The sequence below is a fragment of the Rhinatrema bivittatum genome, chromosome 10 (assembly GCF_901001135.1).
Source record: "Rhinatrema bivittatum chromosome 10, aRhiBiv1.1, whole genome shotgun sequence".
Classification (NCBI taxonomy): Eukaryota; Metazoa; Chordata; class Amphibia; order Gymnophiona; family Rhinatrematidae; genus Rhinatrema; species Rhinatrema bivittatum.
This window is the reverse complement of record NC_042624.1, coordinates 104,553,400-104,578,144: the sequence shown is the minus strand read 5'-3', so window position 1 is coordinate 104,578,144 and position 24,745 is coordinate 104,553,400. Positions and strand designations below refer to the sequence as shown.

Below are 24,745 nucleotides of genomic sequence, written 5' to 3'. Positions count from 1 at the left end.
TCCGAAAAAACGATCAGTGCGGAGTACAGTCAACGTAGGTTACAAATGACAAACAATAAAAGCAAACTCATCTTAGGTCAGTATGTTTAAAAACATCACAGGTGAACTTTTAAAGCCCAGCGCGTGCCAAAACCAGGAGATACGCGCACAAGTCGAACCAGTGCAGGCCAAGCGGATTTCAAAAGGCGCACGCGTATGCGTATGTCTCCCGCTGAAAGCACAAAATTGCTTGCTCAAAAAAGGGGCGGGGCATGGGCGCTCCTGGATTTCTCAATAAAACCAGCACGTAAATACTTACGCGCGCACAAGCGGGCGCCGGCGTCCCCTGCCGCGTAACTTTACTTCTGCTATGGATGGAGTGTAAGTCAGAAAACAATAAAAAGTAAAAGAGGTGAGCGGGGTTTTAAAGGTGAAAGGGAGGCTATTTAACTAGGGGGGGGGGGCGGTTTAAGAAGTCCTATGCCTTACCTAGGCGAACTGGGAACGAACTGGGAAAACTGGTAATTGCGTTGGCACGCATGTCTACTAAAATCCCCCCATTTACGTGATAGAAGCGGCATTTGCGCGCATAGATGCGTGCCTACTTAGAATTGCGTGCACATGTGCGCGTGTTCAGCCTATTTTATCCCATGTGCACATGTACACGTGTATGTTTATTTATTTATTTATTTAGCACTTTTATATACCGACTTTCCAATAACAGAGTTACTGATCAATTCGGTTTACATTCTAAACAGAAACATTGACAAGTTAATGTCTTACAATGAACAGGTAGCAGGAACTTGGATACAGATATATGGGGTTAATAACATAACGTAAATGCTATGGAGCCAAATGTTGGCTAAGGAAATAGGTGATAGGTATAAGGCTGGGTATTTGATTTTTAAGACTGGGTATTTGATTTTTAGACTGCCAAGGATTTGATTGTAAGGCTGGGTATTTGATTTTTAGACTTTTTTATGTTATAAAATGGCCGCGCCCCTTGATGCAAGCCAGCAAATGTGTGCTCATGTGTGTCCGCACGCCTGTTTCAAAGTTACTGCCTTAGGGGTAGATTTTCAGACGAGCGCGAATAGCCTACTTTTGTTTGCGCTCCAGGTGCAAACAAAAGTACGAAGGATTTTAGTAGATACGCGCGTAGTCGCGCGTATCGGCTAAAATCCTGGATCAGCGCGCGCAAGGCTATCGATTTCGTATAGCCTGCGCGCGCCGAGCCGCGCAGCCTACCCCCGTTCCCTCCTAGGCCGCTCCGAAATCGGAGCGGCCTAGAAGGGAACTTTCCTTTGCCCTTCCCTCACCTTCCCCTCCCTTCCCCTACCTAACCCACCCGCCCGGCCCTGTCTAAACCCCCATCCTACCTTTGTCGGGCGATTTATGCCTCCCGGAGGGAGGCGTAAATCCCCGCGCGTGAGCGGGACTCCTGCGCGCCGGGCCGCGACCTGGGGGCGGTTACGGAGGGCGCGGCCACGCCCCCGGGCCGTAGCCACGCCCCCGTACCCGCCCCCAAAATGCTGCCGACACACCCCCGAAACACCGCGACGACCGGGCCCGCCCCCCGACACGCCCCCGACACACCCCCCTCCGAGAACCCCGGGACTTACGCGAGTCCCGGGGCTCTGCGCGCGCCGGGAGGCCTATGTAAAATAGGCTTCCCGGCGCGCAGGGCCCTGCTCGCGTAAATCCGCCCGGTTTTGGGCGGATTTACGCGAGCAGGGCTCTGAAAATCTGCCCCTTAATGTTTAGCTTATTTCTAAAAAAGAAGAGAGGTTACATAGGTATTGCCACATTGGCAAAAGATAAGTCACACAGCTAAACTTTTATTGTAATGGAAAGAGATTGTTTATTGGTTGACCTGTGAGGAACAGGTGGCAGTAATCTAAGCAGGGGGTGATAGTGGATAAGGGTTCGGGTAGCATGCTCAGAAGGGAAGAGACAGATTTTGGTGATATTATTGTGAAAAAAATGACAAATATTATCGGTTTTGAATGCTTGTAGAGAAGGAGAATGACCCCAACATTACCAGCTAAGGGGATTGGGAGATGTCAGTGCTATTGACAGAAACAGAGAAAGGGGGAAGAGGGGAAGTGAGTTTTGGGGGAAAGATAATTTCTGTCATGGCCATGTTGAATTTAAGATGGTGGGGGCGGGGTGGGGAGACATCAGAGCAGAATGTCAGATAAGCAGGCTGAGATTTGGGACTAGATTACTGGTGTAGAGAAATAGATTTGGGAGTCATCAGCATAAAGATGGTACTGAAAACCATGGGAGGAGGTCAACGCACCAAGGGAACAAATACAGAGAAACAAGAGAAGAGGGCCCAGGACAGAGCTTTAAGGCACACCAATTGATTGTAGGATAGTGGTAGATTAGGATCCACCAACGTACACCTTAAAAGTGTGGTGGGAGAGACCAGAAGAGAACCAAGACAGGACAAAGGAGCCTGAGGTTTGCTGTATTTTTCAGGATGGGTAAGGAAAGGGGCAAGAGTGTTTAAAGCAGAGGAGAAAATAGTGTTGTAAGAAGAAATTGTCTCATCAACTGACTCAGACAAATGTAGTGAAGGAGAGGAGAGACGAGACAGTACAGGAGAGGATAGCCTGGAGAATCCTGAAAGTGGTGGTGACTGGACGAGGCTGCGGGGAAGGGGGGTTGGGTGAATCTTCTCAGAGGATGGTCTGAGAGGGAAAAGACTGAGGTGGAGAACTCTGAGACACAGCAACTGGAATAAAAGACTTAGGTCAAGTCAGGGCCATGCCAGTGCATAGTTACAGGAGAGAAGAGTTAGAGGTCAAATGAGGAGGTTAAGGCAAGGGATTTTTGGACATTGGAGTCAGAAGGGTTATCACCATGGAGGTTAAAGTCCCTGAGAATCAAAAGAAGGGTAAGATGATTCAAGGAAGAAAGAAATCCAGGCATTGACATCAGTGAGAAAAGAGGAGGGAGATTTATCAGGGGCTCAAAAAATGACAGCTGAAGATATAATGGAATGAATAGACAGATGGCGTGGGCTTCAAAGGAAGAAAAGGAGTGGAATTGAGGTGAAAGAAAGAGTTGAAACCTACAGGAAGGGAAGATTAACAGTTCAACACCACCACCACCATAGCCTACTAAGTGCAGTGTATGGGAGAAAGAACCTCCTTTTCAGAAAGCAGCAACTGAAAGAGTCCTTAGGAAAAAGTCAAGTCTTAGTCAAGGTGAGGAGATGAAGACTTTGAGAGATAAAGAAATCATTAATTTAGGTAAGCTTGTTGAAAATAGATCGGGCATCTCACAGAGAACATGATGGAGGGAGGGAGAAGGGGGTGGATATAAGATTGGAGGAGTAACAGTTTGATGTGCACAAATGAGAGGACTGTTGCCTTAGAAGGCCAGGACTGAGCCTGATATCCCCAGCTGAGAGGAGGAGGAACAGGAGAATGCAGAGAAGAGACATGGAGGTATGATGACAGTGACGAGGATGAAATGCTCCCAGAGGGAGTGGAGAAGGCTGGATAAGGGGAAGGAATTTTTGATGCTTAAGAACAGTGGACAGAGCAGAAGACAAAATGCTGGTAAGGTGAAGAATATAGAAAATGGGGACAGTGGACTTGATGTTAGTAGTGGTTTGCAGCAGGGAATAAGACTGGGGAGGATTTGCATCAGGTAGATGTAGTGGAGCTATAGGAAAGAAAGAGAAAGAAAAACCTACTGACCTGAGGTAATGCTATGGCCAGCTGGTGGAAGCCCAAGTGGGTTGTGGTGCCATCTGGACTCCACTGAGTTAACAGAAAGTATGCATATATACTGCATCGTCGCCAGGGTGGCATCAGCCCAGACCTGAGTTAGATCGACTTCTGAATTTGACCACCAAGGCAACTAGGAACATATGCAGATATACTGCAACGTCTCAAGTACTAGTTTTCCCCATTGAATCCTATGGAGATGGGGTGAATAAGTATTTTGGTGATTGTGCAAATGAGGCAGCATGCCTTTAGATCATGCTGAAATCACATCCTGAACATGGTCAGTGCAGCTTTCCTATCTGTTTCTATAGGGGCCCAATAACACTTGAGTGGCTTTACATGTCTGAAAAGGGATAAGGTGGTTCATGCACAGTTAAATGAAGCAGCTAATGCATTCTGTGGTTTGGAATGGGACAGGCCCAAAATGCCTTTTAAACAGCCATTTTTGTGGACTTGGACTTCCCAGGCATCCTCTACTTCAGTTTTGAACACCAAATATCTTTATTCGCTGGCCATTCCAAATAACCATTTGCCTCAGTCTCCTTTCTCTGTCCAGAAAATGAGTGAATCAGCCTCAAAGTGCCTATGACAGTAAACTGACTTGATGACTCCCCCTAATAAGAGGCTACGGTGTCTAGCAATCATGGTATAAAAAGGAATTCCTTGTAGCAACATGGGAACTTTTTCAGCAACTTGACAGTAGGTTGCCATGCCAAGAAGGCAGTAGGTGTGATTTTTTTGGGATAGGAGAATGTATACTGAAATGTTTATTTGTTCTGACACATTCTGATGATAACGGAGGCTAATTAGCTTGTTACTTTGGATACTTTTAGACTGCAAAGTCTTGCAGCGAGAAAGGCCTCTGGAGCTCCCTGGTTTACTTTGTATGAGATGGAAAGAGTAGCGAGCCTGTTAACTGGAAAACAACTTCATAGTTTGGCCTGATCTGACATAAATACGTCGATAAGGGTTGTTATCGAGAGAGTCAAGCTAAGTGACTTTCTTAAGTTTGAGTCTGAGTTACATCTGTCAGGTGGAAGCCACATTTTTCTATCTCCTGAGTCCATTGGGTGCTTGATGTTCCACATCTGGTTTGGATGGCGTTATTCACTTATTTGTAATTGCATTGGATTACAAAAATATATTAAAAAATATCGTAATTCGGACTGAATTTCTGTCTGCAGTCCTATTTCACTATAATTAGGCTGCTTTGTGAATACAGTCCTACATGCATATAACATTTCATAGGATTTATTAAATCTTAAAATTTCCCGGGGAAATTGTCTTGCATGGGATTCATCATAGTTTTCTGGTACATAGTAATTTTGGGGGCTTTGTTAGTGAATTTTTTTCAATAAATACATAGAAGCCAGTGAATGATCTCATTTCTCATACTTCATTAAAAGCATTTTAAGATTATACATACCTGTATTGTGAACACGGCAGGATCTTCTCTCATTTGCCCATTAACCAAAAAGCCTGGGTTGATCTTGTCTGAGGCAATAAACAAAAACCTGTCTAGCTGTCCAGCTCCACCGCTGTGTCTGTAGGCCAGATCCATGTTATTCACATCCGCCTGAGTAAACTTACTCTGATGCATGATGCTTCCTTTCAGGTACAGGTGACCGTGCTGGGGATGCTGGGTAACCTGGTACGTAAGGTTGTCCATTGGACTATCTGGGTCCGTAAGCTCAAGAAGATCACGCGAGATCACCCGCATGCCACCTTCGTGCAGCTGGATGCCTTTGCTGCTAACCAGCGTAGGCAGTATGTGATCTCTGTGCACAATAATGAAATCCATGGAGCCATCTGCAGCCTTCAGGCCATTGCTGATGGTGAAACTATAGAAAGAGAGACAAGAAAAGACAAATGGACACAAATTTGAAAAAAAAAAAAATCTTTACAATAAAATTTCCCAACATAAGATGATATTTGGTACGAACAGACTATTGCAGTTTCAGCTTATCTGTGGGCTGAAACGTCCGCCCATTAGAGATTAACTGTGATGTCGGCTGCTTCCTGGTTGGCTGCGGTTGGCCATTCATGATTCATCTGCTTCCTGGTTGGCTGCGGTTTTCATTCAAACTCCAGCTAAGATAAGCAAAGATGCTGATTTTCTACACCCCATTCACACTACAGAAATCCCTGCCATTCTCCAAAAATAAAGAGCCTGGGAACTATAATGAAGGCATCTCACTGCTTCACTGTGCGCCAGCTGACATGACCCGCTGCCTGAAAATGATGATGTTCATAGGGGCTCAATGGCAAACTAAGTCAATGAATGCCTTTGCAGTAAGAACATGGCTGCAGCAAGCTACTAGAATCTGGAAACAGCCTCACTCAAGTCAAGCGATCATGTCTGTGGTTGAAAGGAAATGCTCCACGTGCTGGGTATACACCTTCCACAACAGCTGGGAAGGGCATAATATACAATATAATTATTATTCAGTGACATCTGGGGAGCCACTATCCATTTATCTATCTATATCTATCTATCTATATATAGAATTGAAGATCTTAAACCTCTCAAACAAAAAATGTGTCTCCCCAGATGTCACTGGATAATAACTGCATTGCATATTATCTGTCTATCTATATACTAAATTACTTAGCAGGTAATTTTCAAAAGAGTTACATGCATAAAAGTAGCACATATTATAACAATTTTCAAAAGCCCATTTACACACATAAAATCTTTTGACAATTCAGACTATGGAGTAAATTTTCAAAGAAGTTAATGTGTATAAAAGTAGCCATTTTCAAAAGCCCAGTTTTACGCACATATAGCCTTTTGAAAATTAACTCATATATATGTATATCTTTATGCACACAAACATATGTATAGATAGCGGAAGAGCTGTGCTTGATCAGTGATACTGAGATAGGCTTCATTGTAGCAATATTCCGTTTTGCCTTTTATTTATCGGCTCTGGTTATTCCTTCTTGGTCTGGATATTTCTGCACATCAGCTACGCATCCTGCATGTGTGGCTGATGCCTATATAAGAGAGAATGCAGAACGACTTTGGCTTAACAGATTTTGCCTCCCCCTTAGATGGCTTCCTTGCTGTTCTCTGGATGCCTCTCTCCCTGAGTATTTCAGAAGGAGAAAATCCCAGTCTCCTGTATTTTAATCACAGCTGCTGCAGAAAAGAGAGTATGAATAATTAACCAGGCCTCTGCATTTCACCGAGAGATTATTTTACGGAGGACCAGCATTCTGCCTTGCATAGCATAATCCATTTAGAAAACCCTGGTCATCCACCACGTTCCCTTTAAATATCTCTTTGCACTCTTTTACTGCTTCAAAGGCTAATGCTTCCCTAGCTTTAATTAAAGAATTTACAATAAATTTGCTTTGAAATCCTATGTGCCTGGGTCTGTCAAAATTGATGCTTTAATAACATTTCACCTTTTTTTCTAGTGCCCTGAAATCTGTTAAAATTACCACGAATCTAATTGGGAACAAAGTTGTCAACTGCACACAGTTCTGACAGTTTGTCTCTCTGCAAACTGCCAACAGATTGCAAGCTAGGCATGTGTTGAGCAGATGGGTAAGTTAAAAGGAACACAACAAAAAAGCAATTTATTAAATCACCTGGAACCAGCAGCTCCATTCCAAAAATAGTGAGAATGAAATATAGCAGGGAGCTGTTAGGGAGCCAGGAGAGCTGGCACCAGGATATGCCAGAAGGTACCAGTTACAAAACAAGATAAACATTTTGAGAAGCCTCAGCTGTGTTGCAGAATAATGAGGAGTTATTTAACCTGATATAGATTATCTCCAGAAATTAATTTAGGGAGCAGGTTCTTAATGTTTTTATCCCTGGTTTCAACCCCTTTTGGCATCTTCTTGCCTTGATGCTTGCCACCATCGCTTCCCTCTTTACCTCCAGCTAGAAAGTATAGTCTGCTTTTCCTTTTTCTCTGTGGAGTTCCTTCTTAGCTCATCCAACAGAGGGTGTTGAATAAGCCATGCAGATGGCACCCTCTCCCACAGATACTTAGCACATAATCTCTTTCATGTGCTCAGACAGCCTCCACACATCCAGGGCATACTAAATCCAGCACTAAGCTTACGGTGGCAGGACGCCCCCAGGGTGGCATATTGCAGGGAAGAGGTCTGACAATGTCTCTCGTGCTAAACCAGCTTTTTTATGCAGTAAACATTTTTTTTTTTGTTATTACCTTACCCCTCCCCCCAGCCTGTTAATATCGTCAGATTTCACACAAACCTTTTACACGGACATGTTAAATAATACAAAGTGATATCTACAAAAGATTTCACCAACTAACAGGTTACGTATACTTTGCAAACCTAAGTCAGCACAACTTTGGCTGTTGTATTGTGATTAAAAAAAACAAACCCCAAACAAACAAACCTTGCAGTGAATCGATAAAAACCTTTTTAGATTTCTCTGCTGTTATCATTCAGATGTTTTGGAAGTCACACGATTTGATTTTCCACATCCACAGATGGCCACCAGCTATAATTTCAGACATTAATACAGCAGGTGTTACATGTAATTTAAAGGTCATAGAGGGCAGGTCTTTGGCTTGGTGGCCATGAATGAGTCAGGCCAGTGGGGTCTGGGCATGTGCATGTGAGTAACAGGAGGAGCTTGGGCAACCTCTGCAAGTCAATGAGCAGCACTGATGCTTATCTTTTACAAAATGCAAAATGTGGATCAGACCAAACTAAAAGAAAAACATGAGCACGAAAATCCATTTTTGTTCAGATACACTTATCACTTGGATTGTTTCTAAATCAAAGGAAAAAAAATAGCAGGATTATTTTATTCTTCGTAAACCCACCAATTCTCAACCAAATTACAGGGTCGTGGCCCATGACCCATAAACTTCCAAAAACTGAGTCATTTGAAATAAGAATACCCAGCATCCAAAAGAACCAATGAGATGCCTATAGGATCTTCACAAAGAAGTGAGGCATGTAAGTGGCCACGCTTAGGTAGTGAAAATAAAGATTGGTTTAGAAACGTGGCCTTGAAATCGGATGCATTCGAGTCATTTTCAATACACTGGACATCTAAATCAGCCATAAGTTACTGCACCACGTATAGTGGTGCCTAACTAGATGCTCCTTTTAGACATTCAACCTGATATTCAGATGAAGATTTAGATCTCTAATACTAACTGAAAATATGGTGGGGGGTTTGTGCACACAAATTTGGTAAAATATCATACTTAGGCACACAAAAGCTTGTATTTGAAAATTTACTCCATAACTTCTAAAACTAATTTATTTGAGAGACAAATATGCAGGGACTGGCCCAGTGATTCAGCAGCAGTCCTGCGCATTGCCATGTGGGAGACCCACCTTTGATTCCTGGTTCTGGCTTGTGCTGGTTGCATTGGTTAGGGCCGGGGATGCTGCAAAGGCAGCACTCACAACCCCTGGGAAGGGAGAAGGAATTTTTGTTACGTGCATTACATCCTCTGCTAGGGTGCTTGGTAACGAATTACACATTTGGTTACAAGCTATCCTGAGCGGTATGGTTGCATCAGGATTCCAAGGAGGCTGGGAGAACTAGAGTGTGCATTCACTGAAACGAAATGAGAACATGTCAACAAAATTTCCTCATTTCGCTTGCAAAATGAAATGGAAGAAAAGCAAATGAAATTTCTTTACGTTTACTTCTTCTTCTTGTCATAAAGTTGTCCATTGCCTGCCCCACTCACAAAAATGAACCACCTCCGGGAGTGATCCCTGGTTGCTCCTGCCCTGCCACTGCCACTACTTCAAATGCAGCCAACAGACCAAGGTCCGCACCATTTTTACTTCCTTCCATACAATATGACACTGGTCTGAGTCTCACCAGCGCCATTATGTATGGAAGAAAGTAATAATGATGCTACCCTTGATCTGTCAGTGCAATTAGAAATGCAAGAGTGACTGGGGATCTTTCCTGCCATGTGAAAATTTAAACATTTATTTATTTTATTTATTTTAAGTTTTTCTATACCGGCATTCGCGATGAAATCGCATCATGTCGGTTTACAATTAACAAGTGCAGAGGGTACAAAAAATAATAATAAATAATAATGATAATAATAATAATAATAATAAACATTAAACAAGTGAAACATGTTTAACGACTTCCTGGGGTAACACAATCCAAGGGAGGCTGGGGCATCAGGGAACATTGGGGAAATCTACACAGAGCGGCAGAGGCTACAACACCGATTGCTTCAGGTTTCTAAGGAAGCTGGGGTAATGTGCATGTACCAGCTATGGCTATGATCCCAATATCAACGATACGACTGCTTCAGTCTTCCAAGAAAGTTGGAGAAAACTGGATGAAGCGGCCATGATTATAACCTTAACATCCAAAAGCATGGCATGACTCAGGCGTTTTGGACAATAGCCTTGCTAGATTTGGTGGCTGTTTAGATTACTATATAAAGACCTTTGTGGTAAGACACGGAGGGGGGTGGGGGTGGGGAGGATTTGGGTGTTGGATTAAGTACAGGGCTTGAAAGAACCAAAGAGGAAGCCAACGAGGTCTGCAATAGCTTCCGAGTGGAGGTAGTGGAGGCCCGGGCCGAAATGGAAGTTAAATAAGGCTGCTGCAAATCTCTCACTGCACTGTTCTTCCAGAGGCTATCGCATTTCAGCCCACGCAGTCCTGTATGAACTTAAGCCGAAGACTGAAAATTTACTCTGGAGAACTGCATCACAGCAGGTTCTCACCTAGTGAATCTGGTATCTCTCCTGGGAAAGATATAGTTTTAGGAAGATAAAAACCTTTTTAGCTATTTAAAAAAAAACACTCAACCGTGTTATGTGCTGCCTTTGCCCAGGGGAGGGATGTAAAGTCATTACTTTTAAGTATCATAATAGCCAACATATGTTTTTTCTTAGAATTGACACCACCATCTGGATTCAGTCCTTCTGATAATTTTATATTACACTCCGATTTTCTTCCCAAAAGAAAATCTTAATTGCTGACACAGAGCAACTACTCGAAAACCCAGGAATGCAGCTTGCATGCAAGGCCTCGGTTCCATTTTACATGCCTTCCACCCCGCAACCCCCCCCCTGCCCCCTTTGTGATCTTACAGGGAAATCCCTAAAACATAAGCCAAGGGCGAGCAGGTATTTCTCAGTATTCGTTCTCTGTAAGTGCAAGTCTGCCGCCTGTTGTCCTTGACTGCATGACATGGATCTGCGGCTGAAGCATAAGTAGGTAACAACCGTACAGATGAGAATCCAGCAGTCTTCCATCGCTACTGAAATCATCTGCACAACTGGATTGCTGCTCTCTGCCTGTGTCATTGAGTACACACACTGCACTACGCATGTGTTACGAGCAGCGAGCCTGACCCGCTACATTCCTAAAGAGCCTTGAAACACAGAGGAAGACCGGAAGGGAAAGCCTTCTCACCTGAATGAATCCTGACCAGCCTCGTGGCTGTTGTTGTGAGCGTAGCAGACCTTCTGGGCCGCCACATCCAACTGGCTGAAACTGGAAATGGGCACGCCAGGATAATTGATGTGCTCAATCTGACCGTGCACAGGTGGCACTGAGACGGCGTACAGCAGCTTCTCGGGTTTGCCAGTACCATCTGTTGCCATAAGAACATCTGTCGTCAAGGTCACCCTGTCACCCTCTGTTAAAGTTACAGGTTTGGTGAGTAGAACAATGTCACCTAAGACAAAAAATAGGGTGAAAATTAAAAAATATAATCTGTATTTTTATAAAACTTTTTTTTTTTTTTTATTTAAATCGGCTAGATAATTGCTCTGGGTAGGAAAAAAAAAACATAAAGAAGAATGCAGCAGACATTTTCTGTAGATGAACAGGAAGGATATTAACACAAAATTTAAAAGACAATTTAAGGTAGCAGAGATTTTTTTGTGAAGTATTCTTGCCAATGAATAGCACAAAATGTTCTTTGTTATGTCTGTAACATACGGCATTGATGCCGATTATTTCCGCATGCGCTTTAGAACCTTCGGCTCCCACGACAGCATCATCATCATCATCTCCTTGAGGCTGGATATATATTTGCTAACATTATTAAAGCAGCCTTTGCCATTTTCTCTTCATTGTTTATCCAGTGCATCACAAACGGGCTCAGCTGAGCTCACACAAAAAAATGGGTCTGCCTAATGTGCCTTCCCCGGGCAGCTGGGCTTCCTCAGACAAGCTGAAGCATGCACCTGCACATTGTCAGCGAGCAGGTATTGTAAGCCTATCTCTGCAGCTTCACAATGCATTAGTGAAGTTAATACTAACTGGAACAATCTGCCGCTGAATCTAATCTATTACTAATGCTGGGCTTGTATTGTGCAGCGGTCAGCGCACGGAGCCATAAACAATAAGGAAATGGCTCGGTTTAGGGTGGTCCTAGATCTCCATGTCAGCAAGGACAGGCTAATCCATTCCCAGTGTTACACATCCCGCTCCCCACCCCCCTGGCCCCCCGCTGCATGAATACAGTTGTAGTTCTGATTTCCCTATGAGGAGCAGGATTACTTTGCAATGTAGGTACAGGTTGGGGTGAGGACCTGCATGCTCACTCAAGGTTCAACTATTCATCTAATACTCATGCAACTTCCCTGTACACAGATGAGATTATGAGCTCCTTCACTGAGCCCAGGTGTATTATTCTGGGCACAGCTGTGCATACTGATGGTGCTATATAAATGGTTACCATATTGCACATTGTGACAAACACACATTACACTAATTCTGTATTAGCAGACTGCACAGATAAAACAACATGCTGGATACCTTGTTAGATAAAAGTGGTCCTGGGAGTGGGAGTTAACAGCCAAACATTTTATAAAACCATTTAAAATAAAACATGGTTATGTATTCACAATCTGACACTTTTGGTATGTAGGTTGGTTAATGAAACTACATTATGCAGCTTCATGTTAATTGCTTATTGTGGTGAAATGGGGTTTTTGTGCCTGCTGAGGTTTCTTATTTTGCATTGAAACCTTTTTCTTTCCCCAAATAAGACCTCCTTTTCCTTGTGATTCTTGAAATAATAAGCATTATAGCAGATTTGTATACTCTACTGTTTCTGACAACTAAGACTAAATAGGTTAATTTGCTACATATCCCAAAGTGAGGCTTGGAATGTATACTCCCCCAGTCTCTACAAGATGTAGTGTTGTAACATTCTGTATTGTGATTTGTCAGGAAGTCAGTGCTTTAGGCTATTATTGGTTTTACTAACTCTAATAGGACTAGCTAAGAACTCACTAGAACTCTCTAGTCTTGGATAGGAATGCAGAGGAACTAGATCTGTACCAAGAACCTGTTCCCACTGTATAAATCCTTGTGAGGAAAGACTATCCTAAACCTCTCAGGCACTGGATAAGTATATGAAACTTGTCTAATGTTAACTATATCTTATCTGTTGGATGTCTGCAAATTTAAAAATTTTTCTGTTCACTGTTCTCAGTGTTTGTTAATAAACTTTTTAGTTTGTTAGCTCTGTCTTCGCGACTGATTGATAATAACTGGGGCCGATATTCAGTGGCATTTAGCTAGTTTAGTTCAGACTTAACCAGCTAAGTGGCACTGTCTGAATATTTGGCCTTGCTCAGCAGCTGCCACGTAGCCAGCTGTCTGGTTAAACAGCAGGGGAAATTGAAGATGGGACTGGAGCATTCCAGGGCAGAGCTACTTATCTAACATAGAAACATAGAAACATAGAAATGACGGCAGAAGAAGACCAAATGGCCCATCCAGTCTGCCCAGCATGCTTCACTCATTTTTTCTCTCATACTTATCTGTTTCTCTTAGCTCTTGGTTCTATTTCCCTTCCACCCCCACCATTAATGTAGAGAGCGGTGATGGAGCTGCATCCAAGTGAAATATCTAGCTTGATTAGTTAGAGGTAGTAGGGGTAGTAACCGCCGCAATAAGCAAGCTACACCCATGCCCACCTGCTTTTACCCAGACCATGTTACACAGCCCTTATTGGTTGTTTATCTTCTCCCCTGCCGTTGAAGCAGGGAGCAATTTAAGTCAGATAAGTGCTGATATCCAGCCTTATCCAACTTAGGCTTACTTTTATCAAAATGCTATATTTATAGCAGAAATAGCACCTGCGAAAAAAAAGGGGGCATGGTTAGGGTAATTACCCTGCTCCCGCATCGGTAATTTCCACAAGGTGCAATAACTTTATCACACCTGTGCTATTTTTTGCTTCACATGCTGATTAATGAGAGACAGAGAGAGAGAACAATATGTCACTTTACTATTTATACCACTGTAAGAGGGGGCACTTTTAACTCGGTATGGGGTTTGGGGGTGGTTTTACATACACAGTAGGAGGTACAAACAGCAAAGTTGACATCACTGAAGATTTTCTACTGTTTGAATCAATGCACTCTCTACCTAGCTTCAACTCCTCTTGTACCTTTCATTGATTCAAACAGCAACAGCAGCAACCATTAGACTCTGGAAATATCTGACCTAACAAGAGAGTATCTGAATGTCCACAGTGACCAGGAGTTTCTGGACCCACAATTCCAGTAAGGAAGTAATAGAACATCTTGAGTTCCACTCTTGACAAGAACTGAGACTCCCTAATGGCACAAGGCTGAGAATTAGCAGGGTTTGATGCCATGTTGGCTGAAATCCAGTAGATCTACATACAGCTGTGTCAGAAGAAGGGGAAGAGTGACAGCAGAGAGAGAGAGAGAGAGAGAGAGTGGGAAAGATGGAGAGTGAGAAAAGGACAAGCAATTTCAACTGGGGATATAAGATGGAGATAGAAATGGCTTGCATCCAAGGCTCCAGCCCATCATCTGTGCAGAAGACTGAGAATGGCTCTACAGCCAAATAAGCCCCAACTTGTTTATTCAATTTGTGATGCTGATGGTGACATCAGTGGTCATCTTTCTTTAAGAAAATTTGTCTCCTGAATGAGATTCCTGAGAAGGTCTGGGTGTAGTATTTAGGAGGAAAACTCACTGGGAAATCAAAAGAGACATTCAAAGAACTTTCCATGCAGACATGTTCCCAGTTTGAGAGGGTTCACAAAATCTTATTAAATCAGTATGCCATTGTCCCCAAGACCTAGAGAATTAAATTTTGGAATTTGAGAAAGGGCTGTTGATACCTTCACAGTGCTTATGATTCAGATCCATAACCAAAGGTTCCCTGGATCTGAAGTTAAAGCTCTGGAGGACTGTCAAAATATGATGGTCCTGGAGTAGTTTTTACAACATTGCAATTCAGAGGTGTGAGCACATATTCAAGATCATCAGCCCTGTCCTCCAGAGAAAGCAGCTGAGTTAACTGACATCTTTGTGGCTAATCGCCCCTGGTTGGCCAAGAGAAGCTGTCAATATCTACAAAACCTGGGATCTAGGGCCAGCCATAATCAGAATCATTCAGTAAACACTTCAGTTTTTCTTGGGAATCTAAGGACTTTAAAATGCCCCTGTTACTAGCTTGGGTGCAAAGGTCATTTCAAGGCAGATTGCCCCGACAACCTCAAATATGCATCATAACTGACAGTTTTCATCAAAAGTCCCAGTTACAGGAAAGGACCAACACATGGAGTTACTGGTTTTTCATTGAGCGAGGAAGTGGTTGCCCTTCCACAACACTACAGCACCCCAACAACCGTGAATCAGACCCAGGTAACTAGACCTGTGGGCCCTGGCTCTAGCATGAGCTGGTGCCGGAACATGCTATTCTGCTGGGGTGCAGTGGAGATGTAGTTAATGACTATTGGAATGGGAGAGATTGTACCTATTGCCTGTGCATACCTAGATTGGGGTACCAAACCTGGATACTGAGAAGTAGTAGTATTGAAGAATGTGCCGGTGCCAATGCTGTTTGAAATTGACATGAGTCCAATGAACATTATCCTTGACAGCAGAGCTAATGTTGCTGCCATGGAAACCTAGATTCAGGCTCAGGAGACCCAACAAATGGAAGCAGCCGAGAGCACCCCTTCAACTCCAGACGTCTGAGCCAGTTCAGGTGGAACCAGAGCTTGCAGCAGGGCAGAGTTCTTCCAGGATTCCAGACGTGACCAGGGTGGCGAGCAAGGTTCCCTCTCATTTCTGAAAGGCTATGTGCGCAAACATTTTTTTGTGCAGTTTTTTTATATGCAGAGTTCAATTTACACACCAGTATAATGCAAATAATATTGGGGATCTCTTGTGTGCACTAGGTTTAGCCGTGAAATCATTGTTCACAACCCGTGCGCACATGCACACAGTTTACTGGGAACAGTGGCAGTGAGTTTAGGATAGCCTGACTTGTCTAACACACCCACCAGCCAGACACATATACAGCACCTGACTGACCCAATATTTATTGGCCGAGAGTAGCTGACTATTGTTAAACTTGAGATGCTTGCCAGAGAGTAGTTAAGCCCCAAGACAAACCCCTACCAATTATCAGTGAGGCAAAGCCTTACGTTGATTGTATAGCAATGGTGCTGGCTCTATGTAGCCCAGCAGAGGGGAGTCAGGGTAGCAAGCCCTTGCCTGATATCTTAGAAGAGGCACTGCCTGAAGAATCTGTGCAACAAGTTGTTGTGTCAGAGCACGGAAGCAACCGAAGCAGTGCTGCAAACATATGTTGATATATTCTCTACTAAACCGGGCATTATCCACTTTGATATTCACAATGTAGATACTGCTAGTCTGCTAACCATAAACCACTGATGCAGATTGCTTATTGGTTGCCTGCTGAGGTTGAGAAGCAATTAAAAAAGGAGACAGATGAGATGTTATAAAGAAGTCCCATATTCCCTGGGCTTATTCTGTGGTTTTTGTCCCCAAGAAAGATGGTACTATCTGCTTCTATATAGACTATAGAAAACTCAATGAATGCACTATGTCCAATGCATATCTGAGACTTCAAACATTCAAATTGCTAAATCATTTCGCTGCGGCCCAGGACCTACATAGCAGCGAGACTGATGTAACTCCCTCCCCTTTAGTGGACTGTAAGGGGGGGCAGGTGTCACACAGTTCCCCAGGCTGCTCCTCAAAATCCCGGAGGACCTGGGCTTCATCTGATGGAGGGGGACAATTAACCTTCTGAGCACCTGGTACTCTGCTGAGTAACACACTCTCTGTCCTTAACTCGTACCCCACACTGCTCACACTGGTCAGTATACTCACAATCAAGGGGGTCTTCTAGAGGATGCAGCTTGCAAGAAACCTTGGACTCACAGAGGATGGGGTTCAAATGAAAGTGTACTCAAAGTTTGAAAAGTAAGATCCCAGCCATAATGATAAAGAAAAGTAGAATAGCGAACAGACGAGTCGCTTTTTCCATGGTAAGTCCCCTCCTTGTTCTTCTCCCAACTGAACCAGGATCCAACTCTAGAATTCCCACCCCTTGGAGAGTAGGATAACCTCTCTCAAGTTCCAGCATGAAACAGGGGCCGGAAAAAGATGACTAAACCCCTTGCTCAGAAAAAGATCTTCCATGCAGAAATTCCAACAGCTTTTATCATAAATTTCAAAGTCTCAAAAATCTTCACAGTCTCCAACTTTTTCTGTAGACTGGTCGCAAAGGCAAAATATCAAGAACCCAGCCCTTAAAGATTCTGCGAGTTTGTCTTTCTCTCTGGTAACTGGTTCAAATCCAAAACTTCAAAAATCTTCCAAACTCCAAAACTCCACTATTCTCAAAATGTCCAACTCTCCTTGGGGACAGTCCACCAGGTCTGCATAAAGACTCCTCCTGGTCAGTCTTCTTGGGGAGAGGCAATGACCATCAACACCACAAATTCCTCCTCCTCTGGCTCTGAGCATGCGCCATGCTCCATGAGCCACTACCCACAAAAAGGTGGGAATATAGCAAAGGGAGGACCCCAAAAATACAAAAAGAAGCTGAAAATAGGGCACAAAATAGTATTGAATGGCAAAGCCAGGTACACTGATTTTTAGGGCATGCAAGCACGACCATATTATGCCATTACCGAAAGAACTTTATTGGATGCCTCTGGTGCCAAGAATCAGGGTCAAGCTATTTTGCTTAACTGTTAGAGCCTGCATTTGGGTCGTCCACATTACTTGGATGACCTATGGGTTTTGTTGCGCTCAGGGGTGGACTCTTGTCCTGGAGCGGTGGAGAACAGCTCCCTGGTAGGGACTAGGAAGCACCTGCTCCCGGTAGGGACCCGGGCTGCTTGAACTTAGGTGGGCCTCGCAGGGTCTCCTGGAGAAATGATAGTCAGGCATGCCAACAGACAGGAGAGGAGCGCGGTCAGGTTCGAGACTGGAGGTCAGATGGAGCAAGGAGGACCAGAACAGTGTAGGCAATGACAAGGCTAGGGACAGAGCCAGAATAAGAAGACAAAGTCAATCAGGCAGAGGTCAGAATCCGGGAGTCAGTCCGAGGAGTGTTCAAAAATACAGAGGTCAGGTTCCAGAGGTCAGACGAGGTCACAAGGCAGGCAGCAGGCAGGAAAGTCAAGGAACAAGCCGAGGTCAGTACCAGTAAGACAGTCCGGAGATACTACCTGGGGAGACGACAGACGAACACAGGAACAAGAGGACACTGGAACGGAAGGATGCAGGAACAAGGCTGGAACAAGACTGGAACAAGACTCAGAACACAGTGACAATCTAGCTCAATACTAACCCGATTGCCAAGGCAAGGAAGTGCAGACAGGGACTTCCTTATATCAGGCAATCAATCAGGGCACGCTGCGGAGCTAAGACCCGCCCCTGGCCCTACAAGAGGCTGGACGGTCCGCATGCGCGCACGTACGAGCGTGGCCAATGCCATGGAAGGCATCGAACTCCGACGTGAGGCCTGGTGCGCAGTGGAAGGCTCGGCGACCGCCGCCGCGGGACGCCGAGGCCTGGAAGAGCTCGCAGCTGCCGCTAGGGAGGCCGACCTTGGACCTGCTGTGGAACCAGAGAGGTGAGCAGGCCTGTGCGTGGGCTGGACGCGGACGGGGTGCGCAACAGGTTTCTCATCAAATTCAGAGGATACTTTGATCATCACAGAAAGAATTGCTGAGGCTACCTTCTCCAGCAGAAATTAGGCTGGAACTTACATGTCAGTCAACATTCAGGTACCAAGCACCCTGGCTCTGGAATGCCTTACCTCTGGATATGCAAATTGAAGTGAACTTCCTGAAGTTTAGGAAACTGGTTAAGTCTTGGATGTTCTCCAAGCCATTATGTTATTAAACAGTTTGTTTTGGTGGCTATTACGTTTTAGGATGACCGCTAAATAAGAGGTTTATTATGAATTTTGAATGAGCGTTCTATAGAGATGTTTTCCTACAATTTTAGATGAGGAAGTATAATCTTAATTTTGTATTTTGGTGTGTAGTGATGGGATCTGGTGCGTTGTGATGTTTTATTAGGATTTATGGTATTTTGCAATATTTGTCGTAGCATGTATGTCTGATGAATTTATGTTTAGTTTTTTTTTTACTGTAAACCACTCAGATCTTTATGTAGGTGGCATATTAAATCAGAATAAAACAAATATACCTAACCACTATGGACCTTGGTTCTAGATACTGGCAGATTCCCTTATCGACTGCTGCTTAGGAGTGATCTGCATTCACTACCCCATTCAGCCTACATGAATTTACTGTTTTGCCATTTGGCATGAAAAATGCCCCTGGTATGTTCTAGCGCCTGGCAAACTGACAGATGGCATCTAGGAAAATGCTAGGACATATATAGATGACATCGCTATGTACAGTTAGACATGGGATGACCATCTAACCAATTAAGGCCCAACTATCTAACCCAACAAATAACAGATGGGAATGGCAGGAGACAGAGTGGAAGGTGAATAGCTAATGCCCAAACCAGCTAAAGTAGAGGTGATAGAGAACTGACCCACTCCCCATCCTAAAAAGATGGTTTTAGATAGGGACAGCAGGGTGTTATAGAAAATTAGTGCAATAGCCAAACCCTCCAAGAAAGGCTACCCTGCACCATCTCCTGGTGCTCAGGATGTGAAGCAGCCTTTCAAGCTCTAAAGACTGCATTGGTTACTATTCTAGTACTGGCTGCACCAGACTAACCAAAGGTTTATGGTACAGTCTATTGCCTCAATTCATGGCATTGGAACTGTACTCAGTCAGGTGAACAGTAAAGGAGGGGAACTCTCCATTCGTGTCTGAGCCGCAAGCTCCTGGACAGAAAGCTGGCCTATGCCTCCATAGACAAAGAATATCTGGCCTTAGTGCGGGCTCTTAAAAAACTGAAATCTTAACTGTATGGATGGGACTTCACATACTACAATCTGGTGATTTTCTGAATATGTGTTTTGTGGGTGGTGGAGTGCAGAAACAACATCCCACCAAAGGTTGACTTACTGTACATTTAAGGGTTATTTTGAAAAATTAATAAAAAGAACTTGAACATAAAAGATTCTTGGGAGAGAATGGGAAGCTACTTTGTTGGAGTTTATCCCTACGGATGTACAACTTCACCCTCCAGCAAAGAAAAGGCCGCAAACATATTAACGTGGATGGATTCTCCAGGAAGGATGAGCCAGGATTGTCCTGACACTGGACTGATAAAACCCAGCAATCCAAACAGGCCACAGTTCGGGGTCTCCGAAGGTGTGACAAAATGTGGATCTTTGTGCCTGTTGAGATTTCTTATTTGGCACGGAGATCTTTTTTTTGTTTCGCCAGTATGACTTTCATTCCCTTGCAATCCTTGAACTGACAGGTAGGTGGCAGTCTGTTGTGCTCTGCAGTTTCTGGCAGCTGGGACCAAACAGGTTAAACCTGCTACATACCCCAAAGTGAGCCTTGGAATGCCTACACCTCCAGGTGTACTGCTGCCACATTCTGTATTCTAATGGTCAGGAAGCCAGTCTTTTGGGCTATCATTATTTATACATAGGGCTTCAGATTTTAGGTTTTAACTGAAAAAGCCCAATAAAACCCCCCGATGCAAATAAATAAGTAAATAAGTAAATAAATAAATAAATAAATAAATAAATAAAACACCACATCCCCTAGTACTCTCTCACCCCTCCTTCGCCTACCCTGGATTCTCCACTTTGTTTATTCATTTTCCATGCTAACGACGCCTCAGCTGCACAAATGTCTATATTTGATTCAACTGGAATGTATCCAATGATAATACGCTGGGAAAAAATACTGACAAACACCGCTTTTTAGTACTCTTTAAGAACCTTTAGTTAACTGGAAAATAAACACCTAAATTTACAATATTTGAACACCTAAAATCAGGGCTAGTAGTTATATAGTACCAGTTGTAGTGGGGATGAGCCCAGAACTCACTGGAACTCTCTAGCCTTGGATGGGAGTGCAGAAGAACCAGATCTGTTCCAAGACTCTGTCCCAGCTGTACATATCCTTGTGAGGTTAGCTTATCCTGAACCTCCCAGACACTGGCTATAGGCAGTGAGGTTCATATTCAGTGCTTTTTAGCTGGATAAGTAGCAACTTATCTGGCTGAGTGGAGGTGGCTGAATACCTGGCTGCTATCAGCGGTCATCACTTAGCTGGATAAGTAATTATTGGGCTAAGTAGTTAGAAAAGGGGTGGGCAGATCAAGATGGAGATACTTATCCGGTTAACTTAGCCAGTTAAGTGCTGATACTCAGATTTATCTGGTTAAGTTAACTGGATAAGTTAGATCTGGTCAATAGCAGGTTTATAGTTAGCCAGATAAGAGTTATCCAGCTAACTTGTAAAATTTATGGAGATATTGAGCAGCATAGCCATGCTACTGAATATCCCTTGTAAATTAGCTGGTTAAGTCTTATCCAGCTAACTTACTTATCAGGTTAAGTTTGAATATCTACCCCAGTGAAACTTATCTAGATAATGTTAACTGTATGACTCTTTGTTATTTTATCTGTGCACATTTTGCAAATTAAATCTTTTTTTCTGCTCGCTATGCCCAGTGTTTATTAATAAACATTTTAGTTTGTTTACTCTTTCTCTGTGACTGATGATCAATCCCAGAAGTGTTTTTTGCATTTGTCCGAAGGTGCATTTGATGTGAACCTCCTGGTCTCTGTGGGTTATCAGTATCTCTAGAAACTTCTAGTGGATAGCTTGCATCCAGCATGTTTGCCTAGAGGCAGTAGGAAGTAAGCTGTGGGTGGGAGGCTGCTAGTATAGGGACACATGCGCAGGTACAGACGGGCCTGAGCAGGGATTGGCAGGAACTTCCAAGGATCAACAGAATTTACCTAAGGGGGCATTAGGGTTACAACTAAGGTATTAAGTGATACCTTTACCACGCATCTGCCTCATTATAATTTATATCAGGCCCTGTTTTTAAAAGTAGTTTAGTCTGTTCTCTGCCCATATCACATCTCTTTTTAAAAAAAAGATTCATCTTTTATTTTCAACTCCCTAGCTTTTCTTATTTGTAACAAGGAAAGCATAGTTTAGTGCTGTGAGCACCTGATTTTTTTCTTAGAGTCGAGTGCCTACGATGTTCTTTGGCATTGTATTAAATTGTGCCCGGTAAATTTGTTGACCAAATCCATTGCTAAGGCTCATGTTGCTAAAGACAAAGCTAGGCATCTGTAATATCTTAGTTTCAGATTAGCTGTCTCTTATCTGTTCTCCTTCATGTTATTTTATGACATGCAATAGGAAACTTGGAAGGTTTTGAGTTGATTGAGAAAAACTCATTCCAGTTTGTATTTGAATTAACTCTATGGTAAATTTCAGTTTATCAGAGAGCATCGGAAGGAGTGGTATAACCTAGAGAGTATAAAATAATAAATAATTGGGACAGTGGGTGAGTGTACTGCTATAGCTTTTCACCTATGGAAAGCAGGGTTCAAATCTTGGTTTGGGTCCAAATGAATTAAATTGTGTGACCTCATCTTATTCCCTGTTTGGCATCTGTGATCTGTTCACAGCACTAAACCAGCGCACAGTTTTGCACTATTTCCTTCTTCTTGGGAGTAAAACTCAATGGTTAATGCAGGTCAGCAATGAAGTAAGCTAGCCTAGGTGTGTCGTGGAGCCTTCAAAGCCTTTTCTGCACGACCCAGTGCGTCGGCTATGAGCACTAAGAGCCCTCCAAAGTTTAAAAACCTAAAAAAAAAAAAAAGCACTTTCTCTGATCCTGCACATGCTGCAGTCAGGCAATCTCTGTCCTGTTTGCAAGGTCACATTTTCAGTTTTAATAACCTTTCTTTTCTACCATGCTCTAGAATATATGAAGCACCCAGATGATTATTTAGGATTAATGGATTATCGAAAGTGCCAGTTGGCACCCTCCGAGTAAAAAAAGTGTAACAAATGCAGCTGTTTACTAATAAATAAAGCCTCAGCTGTAAGAGAAATAAATTAGATGCATTTAATTGGTAGACTGAAAAAAACCACCTCTCTTTATTACAATGCTGCTTCTTGTTTTTTTATGATGTCAGGGTACATGGCAGACTGACAGAGTGTTTATGAATCACAGTTTGCAGATGGCGCTCCTGGATCCCGGTAGCTAGGAGTGCAAGAAGCACGCGGGCTCAATAGAGGATTTTGCCAGAGAAGACCCTGTGAGAATTAGCTGCCTCCAATTCCTCTTGTGCCAATCTTTCACTGGCAGGAGCGCTATTTCACAAACCTGCATTCAATAAATTACAACCGCCTGGCAAGGTTTTAGAGAAATCTAACACTCTTGAGGACATGAGTGTCTCAATTTGATTTCTTTTCATTTTCAAAGAAACCCGCGTGACAGTCCTTGGAACAAAACTCTTTCTGATTTCTTCACGGCTAGCAGAATAAAAGTGTTCCCGTCACCAGGAATGTTTCCCCACAGCCTACAGAGATTTTAAGCCTTCAGAATATACCGTCTGCTGTCTTATGTCTTGGACTTCTAGGGGAAGTGTAATGAATAAAACAGTTTTATAATACAACTGGGAAATAATCTTGGGAAACTGAACTCACTGATTTATTTATTTTTTTTTTTTGAAGGCTCCTGGATTGACCTTGTTTTCATTCAGTCACCAGTCACTGGCTTTTAGTAAACATGTGTGAAATGTGGTCAGAACTGTCAGCAGACATATAAAGTCCTGTCCTCTAATCAGCTATGGGGCTTAATGCACTGCATTTTACATTGTTTTCGGGGGTTTTTTTGTTAGAACTACAAAAGGAATTTGGATGCCTGAAAAAAGCATATTCCAAACTTGCAAATCAGCATTTTGAACAAAAGCAGTGCCAATTTTTTTTAAGTCAAACACGTCCCTGTTTTTATGGGATTTTCAAAATGTTGTGTTGTTTTTTACCATGTTTTGGTGAAGCTGGTAACACGTGTGAAGATTATTATGCAGAGGCTGTGAATTTTCATCACAGTTATTTTTTTCCTTGCTGCTGAATCCTTGAGTATGTGTTATTAAGTCTGTTCTGTTCTTGTATGGTTATTGTATGCATTTATGATTTGTATTTTATTGTTTTTAGTTTCAGTTTGTATTTACTGTTTTATGTTATAACCAGGCCTGGATATGTCAATAGGCACATTAGGCCTGTGCCTAGGGTGGCAAAAACTCTTGAGGGCAGCAGGCTGGCTAAAGAATTACTGCCTTCCAGCTGTGCTGGATCTCACTCAGAAGAGAACAGATCTCTGCTTCCTCATCCAGCTGCAGGGAACAGGAGGGGAGGGGACGCCTGGTGCAGACAGCAAAGGGGATTATTTTGGGGAGGTTAGGTGGGGTAGAGTGGGGGTATCCTTGGAGGGGGAGGAGAGGGGTTGGGAGATGAGAGAGGATAGGCTGGCGTGCATGTGTCTCTGTGTGAGAGGGAGGAGGAGGACGACGACAGTATTTGCGTGTGTGAGAAAGAAGGGATTGTTTCCGGCTGTTTGTGTACATATATACTAGATTGGGTGGAAAGTTAGAAAGGGGATGCAAGGGAATACAGTAGTAGTGACACCGCCTCCTTCTCTCCAGGAATTCAAATCCTTCCATGATCTCACATTCTGTCCCCCAAATCCTGGAACCTCCCTTCCTTCTTACTTCTCCCATCCCCCCATCCCAGTCCTCACTCTCCTCTCTCCAATGCCTAGTCCCCTCTTTCCTTTCCCCATCCCTT

At 43.4% G+C, this 24,745-nt stretch overlaps 1 protein-coding gene across 1 annotated transcript in view; it reads right to left on the bottom strand.

Moving 5' to 3' along the window:
- Nucleotides 1-24,745, bottom strand: part of LOC115099706 (FRAS1-related extracellular matrix protein 1-like) — a 145,033-nt gene that overhangs the window by 41,685 nt on the left and 78,603 nt on the right. Inside the window, 2 exon segments of the mRNA XM_029617443.1 lie at nt 5,149-5,563; nt 11,128-11,392. Of these exon segments, the coding sequence (XP_029473303.1) occupies nt 5,149-5,563; nt 11,128-11,392 (680 nt within the window).